This window comes from Xenopus laevis, chromosome 6L (assembly GCF_017654675.1).
Source record: "Xenopus laevis strain J_2021 chromosome 6L, Xenopus_laevis_v10.1, whole genome shotgun sequence".
In the NCBI taxonomy this organism is placed as follows: domain Eukaryota; kingdom Metazoa; phylum Chordata; class Amphibia; order Anura; family Pipidae; genus Xenopus; species Xenopus laevis.
In genome coordinates, this window is record NC_054381.1 from 163,921,888 (window position 1) to 163,947,592 (window position 25,705).

A 25,705-nucleotide genomic window follows, 5' to 3' on the forward strand; every position below is an offset into this window, starting at 1 on the left:
GCATTCCTACTGAATTTTGCCATTAAAGAATAAGTAAAGATTTGTTTTATTTCTCAAAAAACAGGGGGGAGGGGCAACTGCATATGCTTGATGACTATAATTCAAGAGAATGTTTTGATCGCCATTATTTTTGGTTTACAGGTGCAATGTATATAGCGTCGTCTTCTGAGAGTTTGCAAACCATATCACCATGCAGGACACAGCACACTGATACCGAAGTCATTGTCATTTCCGATTCTGATGAAGAAAAACCATTTGTGAATTCAGAGCTAAGGGCAATGTTTGAAAAAGACTTGCCTAAAATGTCTTTAAAGAGAAAAAGAAAAACCCAGAGGCCTGACATTAGTGAATATGATAGGACTGAGATGGTCTGTGGGAAATCAGAAAACCTAGCTCCTTATTTTGACAGCAGAGCAATCATTGTTATTGATAGTGACGACAACAATGAAGTTGATGTGAAGGAAGAAGAAGATGTGGACACAGATTATGGTGTTCAAGTCTCCAGTGAACAGTACAGACTGAAAGAAAGCAAAGAACACAGTTGGCCACAGCCAGATTCATGGGAATCTCCTAATGTCTCAGCAGAATCAGGTGTTGCCATTTCACCATTTTCAGGAGCCCATTCTCCAGTGTTTCCATCCCTGTATAATGCTCAACCTGCAAGTTCATCTTTTGTTAATATGACCCCCCCTGTACCGCCAAAAAGCATTTCCAACATCTCCCTGGAGGAAAACCTACCCCTGCCATCTCCTTTCTCTGATGACTTTGATATTCTCCCATCAGATTCTGACTTAGAAAAAATATATTCAGATGAGGAGAATGCATCAAAGGATTCTGGCCTCAGTCAGGTCATGGCACCCCCTTTACAGTTTCTGAAATACCCTGAAACCCAGAAAAAAACAATCACTTCTAGCTCTGGTGAGTCCAGCTCAGAAACACTTAATGTCAACTTTAAAAGGAGTGAGGAGCAGCAGTGTGCCTGGGCCCGATCAGAGCATGATGTTAGGTTCCAGCTGTCGGAATGTCAGTCTGTATTGAGAGAAGTCTCCCAGGTCCTCAGTGACATCCAGGGGATTGATGAACATACCATGGAACAGTGGAGGTAAGCTTGCACTAATATTTGGAGCAAGGGCTTAAAATGGTGTACCTCTACAGGACATAACACTTGTGTGACGTTTACTCCTCTTATGAAATGTTGATTTTGATTTAGGAAAGGGATCTTGGACCTGCAGAAGGAGAGCCCTCTTCCTCAGACACACATTGCTGTCGTTGGAGACACTGGAGCTGGGAAGAGTAGCCTGCTGAATGCCTTGCTAGAGCAGGAGGACGTTCTTCCCACCTCGGCTATGAGAGCCTGTACTGCGGTGGTAGTAGAAATTGAGAAAAGTTCTGTTATTGGATACAAGGCAGATGTGGAGTTCTTCTCCAAAGAGGTAATCGGGCATCAGCTGCACTGGGGTTTACTATATATGGACTGCAGGCTTCTTTCTATGAGACTTCAAAATGTTTCAGCATTAACCTGGGGATGCAAACCCTGGTGGGGTAAAGTCTCCTTACTAGGAGGACAAAATCAAAAGGTTCCAGCCCTGAGCTGGGACAGAGCTTTGTCCTCATTGTTAACCAGCAGATCTTGCTCAGTAAACCAGTCTTTTTTTTATTTAGGAAAGTTTTAAAGATTTAACTTTGCTTTGACTGAATGCCAAGACTGAACCCTGGTTCTGATGCATCATTATTGTCTGTATTTAAGTTGTTTTAATATTGGGTCTAATATTCATACTCTTTCTCACTCAGGAATGGGAACGGGAGCTTAAAGCCCTAATCACAGACATGAAGGATAAGTCAGGGCACTTTAAAAGACGGCCAGATAATAAGCCAGAGACTCGAGTGGCACACAGCCGAGTCATGGCCGTGTATGGTAAAATAGCAGAGTTGCATGAGCTTAAAAATGATACCACTGTAACCAAGTACCTGGGGGAGAAGAAGCAAATATCCGAGAATACGGTGAGCCCCATCATTTACTTTAGCTGTAAGATTCTCCTTGGGTTCTTTTAAGGCTTTGAAGCAGCGCTAATCCTAGTCTTAATGGGATGTTTATCGCCATGTTGTGCAAGGAGCCCCAAAGTGTATTCACCTTCTAGATCCATTCGATTGTTATTATATTAGGGTCTCCTGTGTCCTACAGAGAAGATCCTCTGACAATCCCAGTCATATCCAATATCCAAGACACATTTAGCTTGTATATTCCACTGTGTCCTGTTGAAAAGATGGTAGAAAATGAGGTAGAACCAATTGAAGCTTCTCCTGTCACCCATGGAAAGGCTCAAATATCAGGGGAAAGGTGTTCCCTTAGAATAGGCATAAAAAATGCAACAGCTGTTTCTTGCCATAGGAAACTATCTCAAGTAAATTTTTATTGGTGTATACTACTTGTTCAATGTTCTTGGTACAGAATATGTTGTTTCCAGTGTTCCTAGAAGTAAAAGGTTTGGGGCCCAAAGTCACTGTTGGCCATTGTTGGCTACTGATAGTTCTCTTCAGCCTGGTGATTTGCCTGCCTCTTGAAGCCAGTGGAAAGGCTTGTGTAGTTATTGCATCTTCATGTGCAAATGGATTGGGTAATGGGCATAACATGAACACACTCAGTATGGTACATGCTCTGCTTCTGTTCCTCAAGGCATCCGCTTTCCGCTCAGCCATTGAAAAGTACATTGACACAAACTCGGAACAACCCAGGCAAAAAAAGGGAGGGCAGTTCTGGCCTATTGTCAAATGTGTTCGGATCTTTGTCCCAGAGGCAGAAGTTTTAAGGACAGGAGCGGTCTTGGTAGATCTTCCAGGAACACGAGACTCTAATGCAGCCAGAGATAGAATTGCCAAGGAGGTAAGTTTGCTTTTCCTCAATTCACACTTGATCATTGTTGTATCGACATTTTATATTTCACTTTGTCATATCTTGGTCCGGTATTTCATCTTGGTCTTTTTTGTGTTAGTCCCACCCCCATTTACATTGGAAATAAAGTCGTAGTCACTTGTGGCCATTGATGCACACTGAGAAGGGGACCTTGGTATTACAGCCAGACCAACGGTGCATTAACACTCACTGCACATTGAAAAGCAGCTGATAGAGACAATACTCTACACCTTTCTATATTGTGTATGAGCAGGGCTGGATTTCCCCTGAGGGCACCCGGAGGCCCCGCCCTCCTATAGGATCGAGCGCATTTGCATCCTTTCCCTACCGGAGCGTTAAGCACCGAGCACTCCAGAATCAGGCAAACTACTTGTGTTGCTGGCCAACATGCTGCCCCTTAATTTGACACCCTAGGCCTGGGCCTTTGTGGCCTTACCACAAATCAGGGCCTGAGTATTTGGCTCGATTGTCAGGCACTGCACTTCTCAAATCTAACCATGATTTTTCTCTTACCTATATTGGGGGACACAGGCACGAAGATCCTGCAGCCAGAGAACGGACACTAAGATGTTAAAATAGACTCTATCTGCGCCTTATCAGCGCGGCACTACGCACTCCTTCTCTTCGGGCCTTCCAGGTTTGGACGGGACTCTCCTCCCCCCTTTCCTGCCCCTCAGAACTAAGCGCACCATCTTCCTCATGTCGGCACTGGAAGCCTTATGCGCACTTTTCTCTTCCCTCACCTTGTGGCAGGACTTCTGGGTCTGGGCGGATCCCTTACTCTGCACTGCGAGCGCGTCAAACTCATATATATATATATCTATATATATATATATCTATATAGATATATATATCTCCCTCTCATGTTCCTACGGCACATATGCTCACAGGGGGTTTTCCTATTCTGTCTATTTTTCAGACACACTCACAGCACACTGTGTATCCTGTCTGCTTATCCCCTGCTCCACAAAATAAAGGCACACCTCACGACTAGTGATGGGCGAATTTCTCCCACTTCTCTTTGCCGCAGAATTTGCGAATTTCCTGAAAAATTCACAAAAAATCGTGAAATCAGAAAGTTCACGAAATAAAATCGAGCAATTCGAACGTTTTCACGAAAAAAATGAGCAATTCGAATGTTTTCATGGAAAAAACGAGAAAAACGGAAATTGACGTTGGCGAATTTTCACCACCGAATCTGCGCAGGAGATTTGCGAATTTATTCACCGATGGGAAATGCGGAAATTCGCCGCAAATTCGTGCCAGGCGAATTTATTCACCCATCACTACTCACGAGGTATTACTGAAGGGACACTTGTCAGAGGTATAACAAATATGACAGATAGAATAGAGGAGGCAGGCGCCTCAAAACCCACAGCAACTGCACACAATACACCTTTGATGGCATACTTTGACTGTTCTGTGTGTAAAGCCAAATTTCAAGGTTCTTCGGCTGAGCCAGTATGGGCAGCATGTAGGAATGCTACCACAGATCACACACCTTCTCCCAACACTACAGACTCTGAGCTAGTACGGGCACTCTCCCTTTCACTGTCTGGTTTACAGAACCTGGCACGTATTCCAGAAACACGTAAAGAGTCCTAGAACGTCTATCTACCCCTGCTAAAGCACAAGACAACCCTGTGTCCAAGCGCCCTACTAATTCACCTACGGAAGACCAATTTACTCCCTCAGATGAGGAGGGACAGGTTTTATCAGATGATTCTGATCAGCAGCAGGATCCAGATCCGGAAACTCCTAGAACACAAAAGGAGGTAGAGGGCCTCATTCAGGCTGTTCTTAAAACACTAAATTTAGAAGACACAGCTACCGTAATTGAACCAGGAAAGAATATCTTTAAGAGACAAAAGAAGTGCTCCTGTATTTTTCCAGCCTATGAGCAGTTGGAGGAGATCATCAAGTCCCAGTGGAAAACCCCTGACAATAGGGTCCAAGTGTTTCTCCCAAGCTTATCCCTTTCCACAGGAATGTATAGACTTGTGGTCTTCACCACCTGCGGTGGACCCACCAGTTTCCAGGCTATCCAGGACTACCACTATCCTGGTAGCAGATGCAGCAGCATTTAAAGACCCTATAGATAAAAGAATAGAGGGGTTTTGCAAGGTAACCTTCACGGCTTCAGGCACAGCCTTTAGACAGATTTATGCCATAGCCTGGGTGGCAAAAGCTATGGAAGTTTGGGTGGAACAGGTTGCACAGCTCCTTGGGTCGGATGACCCATCTACGGACTTATTACTTTCTCAGATAGTAGATTCTACAGCCTACATCTGCGATGCTGCACTGGACGCAGCAAATTTGGTCACCAAAGCCTCATCCCAATCCATAGCAGCTCGTAGATTCCTATGGCTCAAGACATCGTCAGCGGACCTGACATCAAAGAGATCCCTAGTCAGCCTACCATTTCAGGGAAAGCATTTAGGGCTGAACTGGATAAGATAATATCTCAGGCTACAGGTGGCAAAAGTACTCTACTACCTCACACCAAGACCAAGAGACCTCAATTCAAACGAAGGCCATTTTTTGTCCCTTTCGACAACGACGAAATCACAAACGAAAAAGCCTAACTTAGACGCCCATTCCAGATATCAAAACAAATGGGGAACAAATTGGTCCTCCTCCAAGGGATATACCAAACCCTCCCAGGACAAGTCCACTTCCGCATGAGGATGTGCCCACCCTCGAAGGGCTCTAACTAGGGGGCCGCCTCAGATCCTTTCGGGAGGTGTGGAACGGTCAGGTAAAGGACAAATGGGTTCTATGAGTGGTATCACACAGATTTTTGATATACTTGGCACCACATCCTCCTCACAGATTTTTGGTTTCCTGGATCCCCAAACACAATCCCCAAAGGGAAGCATTTCTAAAGTCGTCCAAGAGCTAGAGTCCTCAGGGGTAATCCAATCAGTTTCCAGTACACAAAAAGGGAAAGGAAACTATTCAAACCTGTTCATGGACCCCAAAAAGGACGGCTCCTACCGACCAGTCCTCGACTTAAAGACTATAAACTGCTTTGTAAAGCGATGCCACTTCAAGATGGAGTCAAAACAATCAGTCTTAGGATCCATGGAAAAGGACGAGTTCATTAATGTGATAAAAATAAAGGACGCATACCTGCATATACCTATACACCCGAATCACCACAGATTTCTGTGCACTGGCAATTCGTAGCTTTCATCTGCACCACACACATTTACCAAGGTAATGGCAGCAGCACTAGCAGAACTCAGACCGAAGGGCATAACAGTCATTCCCTGTTTAGACGACCTACTCAGTGGACATTACCAACGATCACACTTCACTAGTGCTTCAGACCTTACATCATTTGGGATGGCTGATCAACCACAAAAAGTCCAACCTCAGCCCGACACGGACAATAGAATACCTGGATCTGACTCTGAATTCAGTGTGAGAAAGGACATTTCTCCCACAATAAAAAATCAATACACTGGTCACTCGTAGGAGACAACACAGTTCCGCCTCGAACAGCCATGCAGGCCCTGGGGACAATGGTGGCCTCATTCCCAGCAATCCCCTATGCCTAGCTACATACCAGACCCCTACAACATCTGATACTGCGACATCAGAAGAGGGATCGAAAAGACTTGGATCGGCAGATAGTAATACCGGAACCGGTAAAACTCTCCCTCCACTGGTGGCTCCATCCACAACGGATGAAGTCGGGAAGACCGTTCCCCAATCACCAATGGATGGTGATTACGACAGACGCCAGTCTAAAGGGATGGGGCTGTGTCCTGGGACAGAAAACAGTCCAGGGATGCTGGAACCAAGACAAGAAACAACTCCCAATCAACCTCTTGGAACTAAGAGCGATCCTGTACTCACTACAGCACTGGACACCACTCCTTCAAGGGAGTGCAGTGTGAATACAGTCAGACAACGTGAGGCCAGTAGCCTATGTAAACCACCAAGGAGGCATACTCAGCCAGCAGCACTAAGAGAAGCAAATGTGAGGGCAGTAGCCTTTGTAAACCACTAAGTAGGGGGAACACAGCCTAGCGGCGCTAAGAGAAGCAAGCGTGAGGGCAGTAGCCATGTAAACCACCAAGGAGGCACACACAGCCTAGTGGCGCTAAGAGAAGCAAACAATATCTTGACATAGGCGCAAAAAAATGTGCCAGCAATATCCGCAGTATACAAACAGGGGTAGGCAACTGGATGGCATACTACCTAAGCAGAGAAACTCTGGATCAGGGCGAATGGAGCCTACACCAGGAGGTGTTTAAACAAATAGTAGCAAGGTGGGGACTCCCAGAGGTGGATCTGATGGGTTCACGATACAACCACAAGGTCCCGAGATCCGTGGCAAGAAGTCTCTGCACGCAGGCACAAGCAGTAGACACGTTCGTGCTTCCATGAGAGTTCAACCTAGTCTGCTACCAAGAGTCATCAAGAAAATAAAGAGGGAGGGAACGCAGACACCGCAGTGACACCCTACTGGCCAAGACAGTCATGGTTTGCAGCGATTGCAGACATGGTGGTAGACACACCGCTCCACCTCCCTCAGAGAGAGGACTTTCTAACTCAAGGACTGATTGCCAACCCAAATTCACAATAGTGGGCTTTAACGGTGTGACCCTTGAAGCCTTAGTACTGAGAAGGACAGGAGCCCCATCAGATGCCATTCCAATGGTACGCGAAGAAAACCGGTATCTGCCAAGATCTACCATAGAGTTTGGAAGACGTTTATAGGATAGTGTGAGGCAAGAGAGAGACATATTATCCTTTCTCCAGGAGGGGCTGGCCAAGCATTTGGTCCTAAGTTCACTGAAAGTTCATGTGTCCGCTTCCAAGACAACAATTGCAAAGTGGATTCGCTCCACTATCACCAGAGCCTATGCAGTGAAGGGTAGACCTCCTCTATTCAAAATCTGAGCTCATTTTATATGCTCTCTCGTTACTTCCTGGGCAGTTAGGCATCAGGCCTCGGCCGAATAGGTCTGCAAAGCAGCTACCTGGTCCTCCATGCACACCTTCACACAATTGTACAGGCTGCATGTGCAGGCATCAGCCGAAGCCAGCTTCAGGAGTAAGGTGTTACAGACAGTGGTTATCTAAGCACCTCAAGGGTGTTTTTGTCCCGCCCTCAGGTTGGTTTGGGACATCCCCATGGTGCCTGTGTCCCCCAATATAGGCAAGAGAGAGAGATTTTTGTACTTACTGTTAAATCTTTTTCTTTTGTCCTACATTAGGGGGCACAGGCCTTCCCTCCCCATTTTGAAATGTGTAAATATTATTTAGGTACTGAAACAAACTTCAGTTGACAAAGTTCAAGTTACTCCATGTTAGGAGTTGATGTTACAGCAGTCCTAAAGGGGTTGAGGGCCTCTTTCTCTGTTTTGGGCTGTCATATTCCTTCTTCATTGGAATTGAACCAGATAGGAGGAGAGCAGGGCATGAAGCCCACAGCAGGAGAAGGAGTCAACTTTAACATCTTAGTGTCCGTTCTCCGGCTGCAGGATCTTCCTCCCTATGTTGCCTGTGTCCCCCAATGTAGGACAAGAGAAAAAGATTTAAAGGCAAGTACAAAAATCTCTTTTTCCCCATATTCTGCCAGCTCATTCTGGCCTGAGCAATTTCTTGGTGGAACCGTAACCAAAGGCCAGCCATGAATGAGTTACATTTGAGTCTTTCCTGATCCCAGAGTTTTGTTCTGGATTATCTAGAGACCAGATCTCGAGTCACCTGGAGCTCACACTGGATATTTATCCTGAAGTAAACCAGATATTTAACTACAGTATATAAGCTGCTCTTCCTCTTAGGTGTTCATGGTCATTTGCTAGCATTGCACAGAAGAGTGAGTACCCTGTAGTGATGTTGACATCTGGCTGAGAATAGAGTAGTATCCAATAACTGAAGAGATAATGATATCACATGGTATTATAATCTGCCTACAAAAGTAATGTATTCCTTTTGTGTACCTGGCTAGCTTTCCAGGATTTGATTCACTGCTTCGTAATTGAAATCAACATAGTAACATTGTAAGTCAGGTTGAAAAAAGACATGCATCCATCAAGTTCAACCTGTTAAGTCTATATATAACCTGCCTAACTACTAGTTTATCCAGAGGCAAAAAACCCCAATTTGAAATGGAAAGTTACATCTGCCATAAACTTCTGTAGATTTATCATACTATGTTATGACATTCTAATAAACTGGAAGAAGGCAGCATAGGAAGAAGGCAGCATAGGAAGGCAAATATAAAAATAAAGACCAACTGAAGATTTAGGATAACCTAATCTGTAACAAAATAAAAGTTCAGGTAATTATCCTCTTTAAGTTAGCATAAAGTAGTCAGGGCTTCTATTTACCTTCCATCTTCATTGGCCAGCTTGGTGACAAAGCTGAGGAACGTGGGGGAAACATGCCCAAGAGTTGGAGAGAGAAGGAAACTGTCATGTCTCATGTCATCTTTCCTGCATTCAGTGAGGAGCAACTTAAAGGGCACCTATTGGGTAAAAATGGTATCCCCAACCAAAGGGGTGGGCTTATAGAGCCTGCATTCCAGTTGGGGATAAAAAAATGTCACCCGCCAGCGCTAGGCTACCTGCACTGGGAGGGAGTGCATAAGGCGCATGTGACGTCACACGCATGTGCATAATGAGCAATTTGGGGCAGCTTTTTATTATGCTGGACATGGCTGTTTGCACCATGAGCTCCCTCTCGGTGCAGGTAGCCTAGCGCTAGCGGGGGGGGGGATTTTTTTTTTTTAAATGTTTTTATTTATGAGACTTTTCATACAAATAAACAGTTGTAAAGTACAAACATGTATGGAGACTTATTGGATTGTGTACTACAGAAGAGATACAGTACAACTTTGAGATCCTTATAACCAACATTGGCAGCAAAACAAATGTAGCTGGGAATTTACCCAGTGTTACAAATAGCAGTTCCATACATAGAAATCGCCTTAAATTCAGTATTGCTACCACAAAATACCTGAGTTAACCCCTAGTCATTCATGTTAAGTACTATTTCTCACAAGGAGGAAGTGGGGACAACATCTTGTTACCTATGTGAGAAGATTATGAGTGTGAGGCTCGCTTAGCCTTATGTGAGTAGTCTCAGAAAAGGAATTGCAACTAAACAAATCAGCTTAATCGATATAAACAGAAGTGCAGTAAAACACAAAATAAAAACTAAAAGTAAACAGGGGGACAAGATAAGGACAAACAGATGTGGAGTTCTGATAGTGGACATTGTATCTGGTTTAGAGGGAGGACTCAACATGGTGAGCGAAAAGGGGGACCAGAGATATTATGCTATCATAAGGTTAGAAGGGAGGGCTCCATTAAATCTGTATAGCAGCCAAGGTTACCAAATTTTTAACACCCTTTGGGTGTTCTCGGTGGCTAGCCCAGTTAGCCTTTCATTTATAAAGATCCAATCTATTTTGTTTTTAAACTGGGAAAAGTTGATGGTGGGAGATTTCCAAGCTTTGGGAATCGATTGCCTGGCAGCTAAAAGCATGTGATTTACCAGTTTTAACTTACACTTCGGGGTCCCCTTAGGAGGCACCCCTAATAAGGCTTCTTGAGGGGCCTTAGTTAGATTCAGGTGTAGGACCAAGAATATAATATTATAGACCCGTACCCATAACAGGGCAACTCTTGGGCATGTCCACCAAATGTGAGCCATTGTCCCTGGGGATGAGCAGCCTCGAAAGCATTGGTCGTTAGAGCTATGATGGATCTTAGGTAGTCTAACAGGAGTCAAATACCACCTGAATAGTACTTTATATCCAGCTTCCTTAGTAATTGTGTTGAGAGAGCAATGACTCAAGTTATCCCAGGCTTTCAACCAATCATCCTATGACAAGGTGATTCCCAACTCCTTGTGCCATGCTTTAATGTATGTTAGGTCTAGTAAATTAGTTGGGGATACCATGTTTCGGTAGAGAAGCGAAATGGCTCTTGGGGTTATTGTATAGTTAGTACACCAGCGTTCAAAATAAGTTTGATTAGCTGCATCAGGGATTCTCAGGTTACAAGAGTTCTTTGCCCAGTGTAATAGCTGGGTTGCTCTAAAGAATTCAGGGAGGCTATAATTTTCTTTCAAATAGGAGAGCGTTAGAGGGCCCCTAATTGTAAGCAGATCCCCTAATCTGGACAGTTTGTTAGAAATCCACCAGGCAAAGGAGTGGGCTTGGATTCCTGGGGGGAATGATGGATTACCTGTAATAGGAGCAGCTGGATAATGTGGTGAAGTAAATTTATACAGTTTGGCATTCTGGTCCCATAGAGAGAGTGTGAATCCTAAGCTTGGGCTGAGGGTCCGAGGGTGGACAGCTGGGACTGATCACAGTAGACCTTCAGCAGAATATGGCTCTGAGAGTATATTCTTGAGTTCAACCCATAGTGGGGGAGATCTGTGGAGGTGGAGTAAAGGTATTTGAGCTAACTGGGCAGCTATGAAATACTCAAGTTTGGGAGACCTAGACCTCCTTCTTGAGGCCTGCTTTCTAAAGTTGCTCTATTGACCCTCGGCGGTTTAGTCTGCCAGATAAAGCATAGAACAGGTTTATCAAATACTTCAAGGAATGATATCGACTGGAAGGACCCTGAACAAATATAATAATTTCGTAAGGAGCGTAATTTTTACCGCCATTATACAGACTATCCATGAGATGTGGTATTTACCCCAATCCTCTAGCATCTTCTGAAGTTTCTTAAACATGTAGGGGTAGTTTGTTTTGTATAGGTGGTGATATGAGATGGTGAATCGTATTCCCAAAATAGTTATTTGAGATTTACACCACTGTATTTCAAAGTTTATCGTCCGTAATTTAAGCATCTCAGGGGGTAATTTGATGTTTAGTGCCTCAGCTTTAGCTGAGTTGATAACCAGTCCCGAAATATTCCCAAAGTCCACAATTTAATTGTGTAGCCAGGGCATGGGGATGGACATTGGCTCCCCCATTCTGGTGCACAAACAAGATTCTGAGATGATACAAGGCTTGTCTTAATAACAATGTCCACAATATGGCGCCTGCCTTCTTGTTATAATTATGAATTCCCAGACTGAAGGAAACAAGATTCAAATAATTTATATCGTGTAAATAAAGTTGATTTTGCTTGACTAATGTGATAAAATAGGATTTTGAAAAATTTTTCGGGTGACGGATCACCTTTAACCTCATTCCAGGTGCAGTGACAGTATCATTGTGATACTCCACCTCCTTCTGTGCTTGTTATAGTTCTAGTTCTACACTGCTGATGTCACTAATTTGGTGCATTTTGCTTTAAGCCTTCCTGTTGGGCAGTTGCACATGGGGCATTTCTCACTCAGTGTGCTGTTGCCCATAATTCCTTTGCCTTGGTTTCAGTTTCATTAGTGTTTTGCAGTTTTAGCCAGAGATGCACACCTTCTGTGTTTAAAAGGTGGGGAATCCCTTGTTCAGTAATGAATAATTACTAATGACATGTATTTATAAAGCACCAGGTTATTCTGCAGCGCTGCAGTAATGCCTATTGCTCAAATCACTTCACATTGTTGACTTCTCTCTCCCTGACAGTATCTACAGAAATGTGATGTTGTTTGGGTAGTTACCAACATCACTCGGGCGGTGGATGATAAGACAGCCAAAGAGATACTGACTTCAAATATGAGGCGCCAGCTCTTTATGGATGGTCACTATGAGAGTATGGCCGTCATCTGCACAAAGACTGACCTGTACAACACCCAGGAGATCAAGAGGTGACTTTATCTGATTTACTCTGTTTCATAGATCCACTTATTCTGTGATGTGTTATCTCCAGAGATACCTATTTTCCCACTAATAAGAGACAAATCTTAAATCTGTCTACAGCAGTTGTTGTGGGTCTTCCCACCCTTTACTATGATATGTGGGAATTAAGAATTACAGGCAACCTGCAGTTCTATTGGACTATGCCAGGCTTACTCTGTAGCCAAGTGTTGAGCTATACTTGCTAGCACTACTTCTCATTGTATTTACCCTTTATTTGGTACAAAATCTGAATAGGCATGGCACTGGGTATCAGATCAAAGCATGGCACTGGGTATCAGATCAAAGCATGGCACTGGGTATCCGATCAAAGCATGGCACTGTGTATCAGATCAAAGCATGGCACTGGGTATCAGATCAAAGCATGGCACTGGGTACCAGATCAAAGCATGGCACTGGGTATCCGATCAAAGCATGGCACTGGGTATCGGATAAAAGCATGGCACTGGGTATCCGATCAAAGCGTGGCACTGGGTATCAGATCAAAGCGTGGCACTGGGTATCAGATCAAAGCGTGGCACTGGGTATCAGATCAAAGCATGGCACTGGGTATTGGATCAAGGCATGGCACTGGGTATCAGATGAAAGCATGGCACTGGGTTTCGTATCAAAGCATGGTACTGGGTATCGTATCAAAGCATGGCACTGGGTATCGGATCAAAGCATGGCACTGGGTATCGGATCAAAGCATGGCACTGGGTATCGGATCAAAGCATGGCACTGGGTTTCGTATCAAAGCATGGTACTGGGTATCGTATCAAAGCATGGCACTGGGTATCGTATCAAAGCATGGCACTGGGTATTGATCAAAGCATGGCACTGGGTATTGATCAAAGCATGGCACTGGGTATCGATCAAAACATGGCGCTGGGTATCAGGTCAAAGCATGGCACTGGGTATCAGATCAAAGCATGGCACTGGGTATCGGATCAAAGCATGGCACTGGGTATCAGATCAAAGCATGGCTCTGGGTATCAGATCAAAGCATGGCACTGGGTGTCAGGTCAAAGCATGGCACTGGGTATCAGATCAAAGCATGGCACTGGGTATCAGGTCAAAGCATGGCACTGGGTATACGATAAAAAAAGCATGGCACTGGGTATCAGATGTGTATATGTTATTAGACAGTGTGATTTGTTTTCATGCTAGTGGCGCTGAGCAATAAAATACTTTTTGCACAAAAACAAAACATGTAATACATTAGAAAATGTGTTTTGTATGTTTGGATACAACTGCTGAAAATATATGAGCTGTGACAGCCAATCATCATAAATTTCTCTAGAACGGCCCTGTCACCTCCGGACAGGCCTGGACTGGCAATCTGTGGGTTCTGGCAAATGCCAGAGGGGCTGCTATAAGGTTCCATAGAAAGTCGGTATTTAGCAGGCTGGTGGGGCTGTTCCGGCCTCTATGTGGGCTGATTGGGCCTTTGTGTACCTGAAATGCCAGGGCCAATATTGACTCAGTCTGGACCTGCCTCTGGAGGCAGGACAGAAGAAGAAAAGATTCTCGGCTCCACCCTCTTCATATAAGCCTTTGCTCCTACTGTCTCTGTCCTGCTTGGAGGTTAGGACAGTCTTTTTATTTAAATGTATTTTTTCCAACAAGTTCTTATTTTATTAATCATTGTATGTGTGACCTATGATTAAGGGATTTACTCCCGAAACGCGTAAGGTTCTACAGCAGTAACCCCAATAAAACCCTTTCCAGAAGTGCCGTCTGCCTGTTTCGAGTTCATTTGATGTTCGCATTGGGGACACTGCTCGACAGAGCACCTGGTCAGGAATAGCGGTGAGCAGTAGCGGTCCGTTTTCTTTGTTCTCTATCCACCCTCTTCATATAAGCCTTTGCTCCTACTGTCTCTGTCCTGCTTGGAGGTTAGGACAGTCTTTTATTTAAATGTTCTTATTTTATTAATCATTGTATGTGAGAACAAGGACTGCGTGTGAGCAGGATACATTCCAGCTCAGAATCAAATAGGGATCCCACCAGCCCATACACCACTCCTCAGGACTGGTGGGCTAGAAAAGGGATTGTACCTTTATAAAGCAGTAACCATCTCGCAGAGATCAGCACTGCTATTACCACCGGACTGCAAGTATTGGTCTTTCCCCCTGCGAGACATATCGAAGTGGAGGACCACACTTCCGGGTACGGGGAGATTGGTGCCAAAGCCGCGTAATGCATATGCGCCCTGCAGAGTGTGCGAGTACGCGTCCACCATTTTGGCTCCTCACTGCATGGTGATTATCAAGTCGGAGCAGGGTATTGGACAACCCAAGTATTGAATCTAACCAAGGTAGCTATGGATAATCCTCCGTTTATGTGGAGTGATAGCAAACTGACAAATAGCGGCTGAGGGTGCAGTAATCAGCCTGTAGGCTGAGACATACTGCACTTAAAACATTTCACTAGGGAAGATTTATATTACACTAAATGCCTTCAGGGCAAGAATGGGCAGATTGCATAGATCACCATGCACTATTTTTTAAAGGGACAGCGTGTATAAATCATTGAGCACTACTTTCTGCCATACAGTCACTGGTTGCCATGTTTTAAAGGGGCAGCTTGCTAGATCGTTAAGTGCTACTTTTCTGCCCACACAGATACCATAGCATGGAAACAGACATGGGTCTAGAGGATCTCATCATTGGCTCGACTATCCAAAAACACTACACTACCAACAGAGGGGGCAGCCTTCAAAGAACAAAAACATGGAAGTCTCCCTCAGAAGGGGGTACACACATGCCACAGCAACCCTGAGACCAGCTGTGGCATCTGCAGGTCTAGCACGTACAACTAGATTTTAGTGCCAGGAGTTACTCAAAAACCCTACATCACCAAAGGAGTTACAGGAGGAGCTGCAATGTATAAGCTTTTTTGTCGGATGCGAACATGGACACGGTAAGGCTGGCAGCCAAGACCAGCATTGACACAATAGTAGCCAGAGGGGCTCTATGGCTACGTCATTGGTCGGGAGACACAGCATCCAGACCAGATTACACAATCTAAAGCAGGTTTTAACAGAGGTTATGCGAGGCAAGAGCACCTTCTTACCATCAGGCAAGAAACCCAGGTCAGAACTCTCAAATAGACCATACAATAGACAATGGAGCTCCCAGGGACGCCCCTTTCGTCCTTACCAAAACTCCCCCTTTTGTTCTTCACAGTCAAGTGTAGACTCTAAGAAGGGCAAACCATCCTGGTCCAATAAATCTAGACAAATCAGAAAGCCGGCCCCTCAAAGACCACTTCGGCCTGACTCTCTCAGACCACATTCAAGAGGGGTAGGCGGTTGTCTTCAAGAGTTCTTTCCAATTTGGCAGACCTACATACAAGACAATTGGGTAATCTCCATCAGCGAAGGGTACAGAATTGCATTCGACAGACTACCCCCTCGCACATTCAGACGCGGCCTCCTAGCCATTGTCAACAACTTGCACAACAACAACGTCATCACACCAGTTTCCTTTCCGGAACACTATAAGGGATTCTACTCAAACCTTTTCCTGGTATCAACGAAGGAAGGCACCTTCAGACCAGTGCTAATTTTGAAGCATGTAAACCCATTTGTGTCCAAACAAATCAATTCAATCAGTGTTAATGTCCGTGACAAACCAATGTTACATGACAAAAGTGGACCTTCAGGATGCTCACTTGCATGTGCCCATCAGGAGATAATCCCAACAGTACTTACGGTTCACGGTCTTCATCAAACATTATCAATTTACAAAGATGCTCAGCCCTTTCATTTCACATCTCAGGCATATAGGGATTGCAGTCACTCCATATCTAGACAACCTGCTAATTAGATCTTCGTCATATGAGCAGAGAGATACCCAGATCTGTGTCACAACACTCTAGGGATGCACCGAATCCAGGATTCGGTTCGTTTTTCGGCCTTATTCAGCAGGATTCGGCCGAATCCTTCTGCCAGGCCGAACCGAATCCTGATTTGCATATGCAAATTAGAGCGGGGAGGGAAATCTCGTGACTTTTTGTGACAAAATAAGGAAGTAAAAAATATTTTTCCCTTCCCACTCCTAATTTACATATGCAAATTAGGGTTCGGTTCGGTATTCGGCCGAATCTTTAGAGAAGGATTCTGGGGTTTGGCCGAATCCAAAATAGTGGATTTGGTGCATTCCTACAACACTCAAACAACATGGGTGGATCGTAAACCACAGGAAAAGCAAGCTCACCAACACAGTGCATCCAATTCTTGGGAATGTGTTTTGACTCCTGCCTCCATAAAATATATATTATAACTGTGAAGATTCAGAGAATTACACACACAGCACAGCAAGTCTGCATCCAGAACGCAATATCATCAGAGCTGTACCTTCAACTGGTGGGCTACATGGTAGCAGCATTAGAGGCCCTGCCATTTGGCAGGTTCCACATGAGAGGTTTCCAGAACCACTTCCTCAGCCATAGGAACAAGAACCACTCCAACCTGACCCAATAAATTCCGATCATCATACAGGTCAGGAGGTCACTGCGATGGTGGACCCTTACCCCAGTGGGCAGTAGTTACCACAGACGCCAGCCTGACAGGATGGGGGGCAACATCGCCACCCTGTACGTGCTAAGGGACCTGGTCACTGGAAGAGTCTTGTCTCCCCATAAATGTACTAGAGATCAGGGCAATACAAAATACCATACTACATTGGTCACAGGAATTGACAAATCAACCCCTCAGAATCAGTCTGGCAACACCACATCGGTGGCCTATCTAAACAAACAAGGTGGTACATGCAGCAACCGGGCAATGCGGGAGGTAGCTAAGATACTCAGCTGGGCAGTCACATGTCCCAGCCATCTCTGCAGTCTACATCCCAGGACTGCTAAACTGGGAAGTGGATTACCTAAACCGGCAGCAGATAGACCAGGGAGAGTGGGCACTTCACAAGATTCAAGAAGGGACAATAACCATTCTTATTGCCTCGGATTAGCCTAATATAGCTTGGTACTCGGAACTTGTCACTATGTTGGCAGCTCCACCATGGCGACTACCCCTCCGACCAGACTTGCTAACACAGGGACCAATTAGCCACGATGACTTGGCACGTCTACATTTGACCGGCTGGCTATTGTATCTGAACTGTGGCGCTCTAAAAGGTTCTCCAAAACGGCCATTGCCATTTTGATGAAGGCAAGAAAACCATCAAAAATAAGATATTAATAGAGACATTAATAGAGTGGTGCGATTCCACAAATGTACCCTGGCGGCAGGTGCCAATACAAATGGTTGTTGAATTCCTCACGCAAGGGTTCCACTTGGGACTATCCTACTCCAACATCAGTGGACGACAGAACCAGATCTGATACAATTCTTGCAGGGAGTAGCAAAGGTCAGACCACCATATAGGGATCCAACACCCCCCTGAGACCTTACTACAGTATTGACTGCCTTACAAGGGCCCCTTTGAGCCCTTAGCATCCTTTGCACTTAAGTTCCTTACTTGGAATATGACTTTCCTCTTAGCGATTACATAGGCAAAACATGTCTCCAACATGGCAGCTTTATCCCACAAAGAGCCCTGGCTTATACTGCACCAGGATTGGGGTGATTTTCAGAACAATACCATCATTCACACCCAGCTGCATTCCACATAAAATATAGATTAATCTACCTTCCCCGTGTCCATGACCATCTAATGACAAAGAGAAGGCCCTCCACAAACTGGACATTGTCACGGCAATCAGATACGACCTAGACAGATCCAAGACTTCTAGGAAGGCAGATGCCTTTTTAGTCAGTTATGGCATTAATAAAGGGTCACCTGCATCCAAACATACAATAACCAGATGGCTTGTAGAAAAGATAAATTGTGCATATGACCTTGGTAAGAAACCCAGACCATTCAAGGTCAGAGCACTAGGTACCTCTTGGGCTTTGCATAACTGAGCTACCCCAGAACAAATCTGTAAAGTGGCTAGGGATGCACCGAATCCACTATTTTGGGTTCGGCCGAACCCACAAATCCTTTGTGAAAGATTCGGCCAAATACCGAACCGAATACTAATTTGCATATGCAAATTAGGGGTGGGAAGGGGAAAAAATTTGACTTCCTTATTTTGTGACAAAAAGTCATGCGTTTTCCCTCCCTGCCCCTAATTTGCATATGCAAATTTGGATTTGGTTTGGCCAGGCAGAAGGACTCGGCCAAATCCGAATCATGCTCAAAAAGGCAGAATCCTGGCCGAATCCCGAACTGAAAGCTGGATTCGGTGCATCCCTAAAAGTGGCCACTTGGGCCTCACTATCTACCTTTACAAAGGTTTACAGACTACATGTTTTCCATTCGGCCACTGCAGCATTTGGTAGAAAGGTGCTCCAATCTGCAGTGAGGCGTAAATATATTCTGGCACCCTTCCCTAAAAGTGGGTGTTATATTTTGGGTAACCGAGGATGAGGAGAGTATAACAGTGCTTTATTAGCAGGCATTATACAACAGTAACTTTCACTTTTAAGCTGTCAGGAAGTATGCACAGTATAAGTCTGAGCACAGTGACATCTACAGGCCTTTTTTATAAACACCACAGTGGGACAGCTTTAGGACATCCCCATAGTGGTCTGCACTGACAGACAGGGCCATTCAAGAAAGGAGGATTTTTAATTTACCAGAAAATCCTTTTCTAGTAACCCCGAACTGTCAATGCAGTTAATCCCACCCATTATAGTTCAGTTAAAAGTTGAATATAGTCTATATGTTAGAAATTGTTCTCAATATCTTGTAGCTCCTTGTATACTCTCCTTCTCTATCTCCTCCTAACCAAGCTGATAATCACAAACTGAGGGGGACAGGAGGAGCAAGGGCTTATATGAAGAGGGTGGAGCTGAGAATCTTTTCTTCTTCTGTCCTGCTTCCCGAGGTGGATACTTAGTGGTCTGCACTGACAGTTCGAGCCGTCTAGAAAAGGATTTTCCGGTAAGTTAAAAATCCTCCTTTTAGGACAAGTATAGATCAAGTTTTCCTTTGATCTATAGCAGCCAATCAGCAGGCAGCATTTACTTGTCACCTATTCAAAGCATCCATCTTATTGATTTAATTTTAATTTAATATGAGGGTGTGTCTTTTAATCATCAACTCTGAAAGCATCAGAGTGGTTATGTTGCTGTATCCGTCCCCCAGGGCTTTGAATTTACATGATGAGACCAGTAATCTGGAGGACACCGTGGTACGACTGGGCCATCGCCTCAACACTCTGGAAGCTGAGAAGAAGACTTTGTATGAGCAGTGGGATAAGGTGATTTCTGTTGTTCTAATCACTATAGTTGTTTCTGAGGCATCTCTCTGCACAATAGTCTAGGGGGCACAGTGTAGGGTCCAAACAGGACATCAAAGGACTTTGCTTGTCACAGGGTTTAGTTGAGAGAAGGCAAACACATGGACTTGTATCAAGCACTCTGGGTTTCTACTCCTTCATAAGGGTGAGTGGTGGATGGGGTGATATAGCAGGGAAGTGGGGGGTTGTACTGGAAGGCATAAAGCTGTTCGGGGATGGGCTCCTCTGAAGAGGTAAGAAGAGAAAAAGCCGCATCGGGCGTCCCCACCGTGGGTTTGACAGGCACCCCCGCTAGACCACCAGGGTGAGTTCTCACACATGGCTAAAGTGCAGTGTTGAAGGGGGCGCTAGGACCCAAGGTTTATGCCCGTTCTGCCTCAAATACCAGCCCTGCTCTTAGTAGCTGATTGGGAAGAACTAGGTACAGTGTTGGTGGAAGAGAGAAGCAGAAGAGATGCAGGGCTTTGAGGGTGCGAGGGAAGCTGGGGGCTTGCTTTGGGCACCCTTATGCTCAGGTTAACATTGGTTTCTACTTAGTTATACAGACTGCATGTTTTCTCATTCTGCAGGGTGAAACGTTTGCTGCAGAAAATGATCCAAGGAATGAGATTCTGGCAAAGGAGAAGGAGGTGAGTGGGCAGAGAGGGTGGCAAATAATGAAGGCTTTGTTGTCCAAAGCTCCCGTTAATGTAGCCCATTTAAAAGAAGGTGGGACTAATGATTACATATTATATAATGTAATAAATGACAACAAAGCTATGTCCAGTTTCTTTACCTTTTCAGCAAGACCTGTCCTTTTCCTATCCTAATCCTATTCAAGTTTTTGGTTCACTACTTGTAGAAAGTACAAGAATAGTAAAGAGTAGAAGTTTATTAAATCCTTTCAGTGTTTTTATTGTATTCTGTTCTATATACATCCGGATTCTTCCTGCTCCCCTGCAGATTAGCTTCTTAAAGCAGCAGAAGGAGGAGAGCCTGAGGAACATCAATCTGATCTGTGTCAGGGCCAGGAATAACTACTCCAAGCAGCGCATCTGCCACGACTTCTATCAGAGCCGCCAGGTGAGGGAGCTCAGGGGAGGCGGGAGCAGGCAGTTAGAAGAGTGACATGTGGGGCAGTTAGGCTGTGACAGTATAAATGATGTAGAATTGCATGCTGGGTATCGAATGCAGGAGGATGCATTTGTGACAAGCAGGTTGAGGGATTTTGTGTTTTTAAGTCGATCAGCATAAAGCTCATGTTTTTGGAACCGGCCCCTAGGAGACCGTTTGTGAGGACCCATTTGTATGGATTGCAAGGTATCACTTGGGGTGTTCACTATTTTATGTAACTGTGGGAAGATGTTCTCTTTCTGCAAGAAGAATGTGCACTTCTGGGAATTTAGATCATCTGCCAGTTCAAAATATGTTCCCAATGTGCATGAATTCCCTTTAATTTCAGGTAAGTCCCATAAGGGTCCGCGTGTGTGTCAGGCAGAAATGGTGGTCATTAGTTTGTAGGCAAGAATCATTAACTGTAGGTTGCAACCTGTGGGGACGGATGACAAGGATGGAAGGAGGAGCCTGGGGTTGGTGAGGGTAAGTGGTAGCATGGAGGAGCCCGGGCAGGTTGAGACATGTAGTTCAATGTGTTATCAGGAATTGATAAAAGGAGAGGATGAAGCAGATGGAGAAGTGGAAGATGAAGAGGAGAGTGATGCAGAGAGCAACATGGATGAAGAGCTATCTGAGGACCATAGACTGAGAGTCTTCACTGTCAGTTCCAAGGAATACCTGGACCTACGTAGAAGAAGTGTACTGGAAGGGAGCGCACGATTGTTCAATTCAGAGAGGGACACAGGTGGGTGGAAAGCACATTTCTTCTCACATTCTTCCTCTTTATATTCATCTGGGTTCCTACTCACTCTTTTCCCATGCTTTACTCTTTCTCGACACTATAGCATTTACACACACACGCTCTCTCTACTCCGGGCTCCATACTAATTAGGGTTCTTTGTCCTCTCCCCGACTGGGCTTCTTGGGTTGTGGGTCCTGCCAACACAATGGAATGGGGACAAAAAACAGCTCATCTGAGTAATTTACATATGACCAAGTCCTGATGCACCCACACTATTCTCACTTAAGCCTCCGCCCTTTTATTGCATGCAGTGTGGGACCGTTGGATCTTTCCATCCCCCCATTGTGACGGGGGCCCTGACTCTTACCTGTTGCTGCCAATGGCTGCTCAGTATATGTAAATGTTCCTGCTCACTATATCACCTATCTATAAAAGCTCAGTGCATGTACACCTTCTGCTCACTATAGTGTATTCCCATAGCTCACTGTCTCACCGCACTGTATGTAAGCTTATTGTATGCACACTCATTACTGCAGAGCAAACATACACATTGTACTGCTGGCTGCAGTGTTCCGTGTTCATATCACTGGTTGTTGTATGCGCATACATTAGTACTCGGTTACTGGGCCCTTAACTGCTCGCTGTAGCATATAAATACCCACAACTGCTTACTTTATGCTCAACTTTTCTACTACAGTGTGATGCCAATCACTGCTCACTTCAGTGTAAACACGCCCATGAGTTCTCAGTGTATGAGTGTACACACATGCTTTCTTTGCTGTATATCTGCATGCTGTTACCTACACATTACTGCTCCCACAATATGGCCTACCATTTCTACTCTATATTTATACGACACCTGTTGATTATGTACCGTATGCTTTCTGCTGCACATTCATGCCACTTACTATACAGTGTATATCCTCAGTACATGCAATACACACCAATTTCCAATTATGATTATAACTAATTGTACATTTGCTGCTCATTCAAGTCTATGCATGCTCATTAACGATAAGTTCGAGCTGTTCGTGTATGCCCATTACACTGCTCATCAGTGTACACTCATTGCTTGTGGTGTCCGTGCCCATTACTGCTTTAGGTAAGCATGCTATCAAAGCACCCAGACATAAAAAGCTGTATAATAAAAGTATTTTTCACATTAAACATGAAACCAAAAATTCTTCTTTTTCTCTAAACCGGCCCTTCCTGTCAGTGCAGACACTATGGGGTTAAGTATCCACCTCCGGAGGCAGGACAGAAGAAGAAGAACTTTCAGCTCCACCCTCCTCATATAAGTTCATGCTTCTCCTGTTCCCCTCAGTTGTTTCTTCTGTCCTGCTGGAGGTTCGGACAGACTTTTTTTTCTTCTTCTTCTTTTCTTATATTTCTTTCTTATTATTGCTAATGCTTATACTTTTGGAAAGGGCACATTATGCATGAAGATCTCCTGCAGTGCATGACATTGATAGTTACATAGTTAAATTGGGTTGAAAAAAGACAAAGTCCATCAAATTCAACCCCTCCAAATGAAAACCCAGCCCCATACACACACCCCTCCCTACTTTTAAGAAAGAGGGCACTTTCAGAGGGCAGGTTCCACATGAGAGCTTTTGCAATCCATTGGACAGCCATTGGAACAAGAACCACTCCAATCTCACACAACAGATTCCCGTGACAAGGCCAGTCAAACAATCCCTGAGCTGGTGGACAATAGCTCACAATCTGGCCCTAGGCATGACATGGGTCCTACACCAATGGACAGTAGTAACCACAGAAGCTAGTATAACAGGCTGGGGGCGACATTTCCACCCCGCATGTGTCAGGGGACTTGGGCGCCAGACAAAGCAAAAATGCCCATCAACGTCCTAGAGATCAGGGCAATAAGAAACGCCATTCTACATTGGTCACAGGCATGTCAACCTCTCAGAATTCAGTCAGGCAATGCCACAGCAGTGGCCTACCTAAACAAGCAGGGAGGTACACACAGCAACAGAGCAATGATAGAGGTGACTCAGAAACTAGATTGGGCAGAGACCAATGTGCCAACTATTCGGCAGTATTCACACCAGGAGTCCTGAACTGGGAGGCTGACTACCTAAGCGGGCAGCAGATAGATCAAGGAGAATGGGCGCTCAAACAGATTGTATCCGGATGGGGAATGCCGGACATAGACATATTGGCGTTTAGACACAACTGCAAAGTACCTATATACTGCGGCAGGTCTCAGGACCTGGGGGCAGCTTATGTAGACACCTTAGTCATTCCTTGGAAATTCAACAGAGTCTATGCCTTTTCCCCACTTGCTTTCTTGCCAAGGATTATCCGCAAGATCAGATAGGAAAGGACATTAACTATTCTCAATTCCCCAGACTGGCCCAGGAAGGCACAGTACTCCGAACTGGTCAATAGGTCTAGCTCCTCCGTGGAGATTACCCCTCCGGTCAGACTTGCTAACACAGGGACCATTCAACCACAACAAAATATCAATCCTGAAATTGACGGCTTGATTATTGAAGCTGAGCTATGGCTCTCTAAGGATTTCTCCAAACAGGCCACTGACATTCTGATGAAAGCCAGAAAACTAACCACAAAGAAAGTCTACCGTAGGACATGGAAGACATTCATAGACTGGTGCGATTCCAAGGGAATACAATGGCAGCACGCCTCCATACAAACTGTAGTTGAGTTTCTCACAAATGGATTTCATTTGGGCTTATCACTAGCCACTCTAAAAGGACATATTTCAGCTCTCTCCCTTCTCCTTCAACACCAATGGGCTATGGAAACAGATCTAATGCAGTTCTTACAGGGAGTGGAGTCAGACCACCATATAGGGACCCCAAACCCCCTTTGGGACCTTACGATGGTACTTACTGCACAACAGGGACCACCGTTTGAACCCCTAGGGTCTTGTCCACTCAAGTTCCTTACTTGGAAGATGACCTTCCTCTTAGCAATTACATCTGCAAAGCAGGTGTCAGACATAGCCGCCTTATCATATAAGGAGCCCTGCCTCATTCTACACCAGGATAGGACTGTATTCAGAACAATTCCATCATTTACACAAAAAGTGGTCTCCTCCATTTCACATAAATGAGGAGATTAACCAACCATTCCCTGTGTCCGAAACCTTCTAATGACCAAGGAGAAGGCCCTACACAAACTGGATGTTGTCAGGGCTATTAGATATTATCTAGACAGATCCAAATCTTATAGGAAAGCTGATGCCTTTTTAATCACCCACGGCATAATTAAGGGGTCACCTGCATCAAAACTAACAATAGCCAGGTGGCGTGTGGAGACAATAAATTATGCGTATGACCTTGGCAGGAAACCCAGACCATTCCAGGTCAGGGCACACTCTACCAGAGCACCGAGTACATCCCGGGCTCTACATAATTCAGCTACCCCTGAACCAGTATGTAATATCACTATCCACTTACAGACTACATATCTTTCATTCTGCCCCTGCAGCATTTGGTAGGAAGGTTCAGGTACAGGCTGCAGTAGGGCAACAGTAACTGATTATATACCCACCCAAGTAAGGGCCAGCTTTAAGTAGTCCCCATAGCGTCTGCACTGACAGGAAGGGCCGGTCTAGAGAAATGAGGATTTTTTACTTACCATAAAAAGCCTTTTCTAGACAGCCCGAACTGTTAGCGCAATAAGCCCCACCCTTCTAAGTTTAAATTGACAAGTTCAGTTATAGTTATGTATGATAGACAATATGAAATATTGTAGGTGTATGTATCTTCTCATTCTCCTCTAAACTGAGCTGATAGACACAACTGAGGGGAACAGGAGGAGCATGTACTTCTATGAGGAGGGTGGAGCCAAAACTTCTTCTGTCCTGCCTCCAGAGGTGGATACCTAACCC

General features: G+C 44.8%; 1 protein-coding gene across 4 annotated transcripts in view; it reads left to right on the plus strand.

The window, feature by feature from the left end:
• Positions 1-25,705, plus strand: part of nuggc.L (nuclear GTPase, germinal center associated L homeolog) — an 80,211-nt gene that overhangs the window by 21,915 nt on the left and 32,591 nt on the right. For all 4 annotated transcript variants that reach the window (XM_018268385.2, XM_018268384.2, XM_018268388.2 and 1 more), the window contains 9 exons: positions 142-1,102; positions 1,211-1,433; positions 1,792-2,001; positions 2,675-2,881; positions 12,465-12,646; positions 19,835-19,949; positions 20,558-20,617; positions 20,931-21,050; positions 21,627-21,828. In XM_018268385.2, the coding sequence (XP_018123874.1) occupies positions 142-1,102; positions 1,211-1,433; positions 1,792-2,001; positions 2,675-2,881; positions 12,465-12,646; positions 19,835-19,949; positions 20,558-20,617; positions 20,931-21,050; positions 21,627-21,828 (2,280 nt within the window). The remainder of the gene's footprint in view (positions 1-141; positions 1,103-1,210; positions 1,434-1,791; positions 2,002-2,674; positions 2,882-12,464; positions 12,647-19,834; positions 19,950-20,557; positions 20,618-20,930; positions 21,051-21,626; positions 21,829-25,705) is intronic.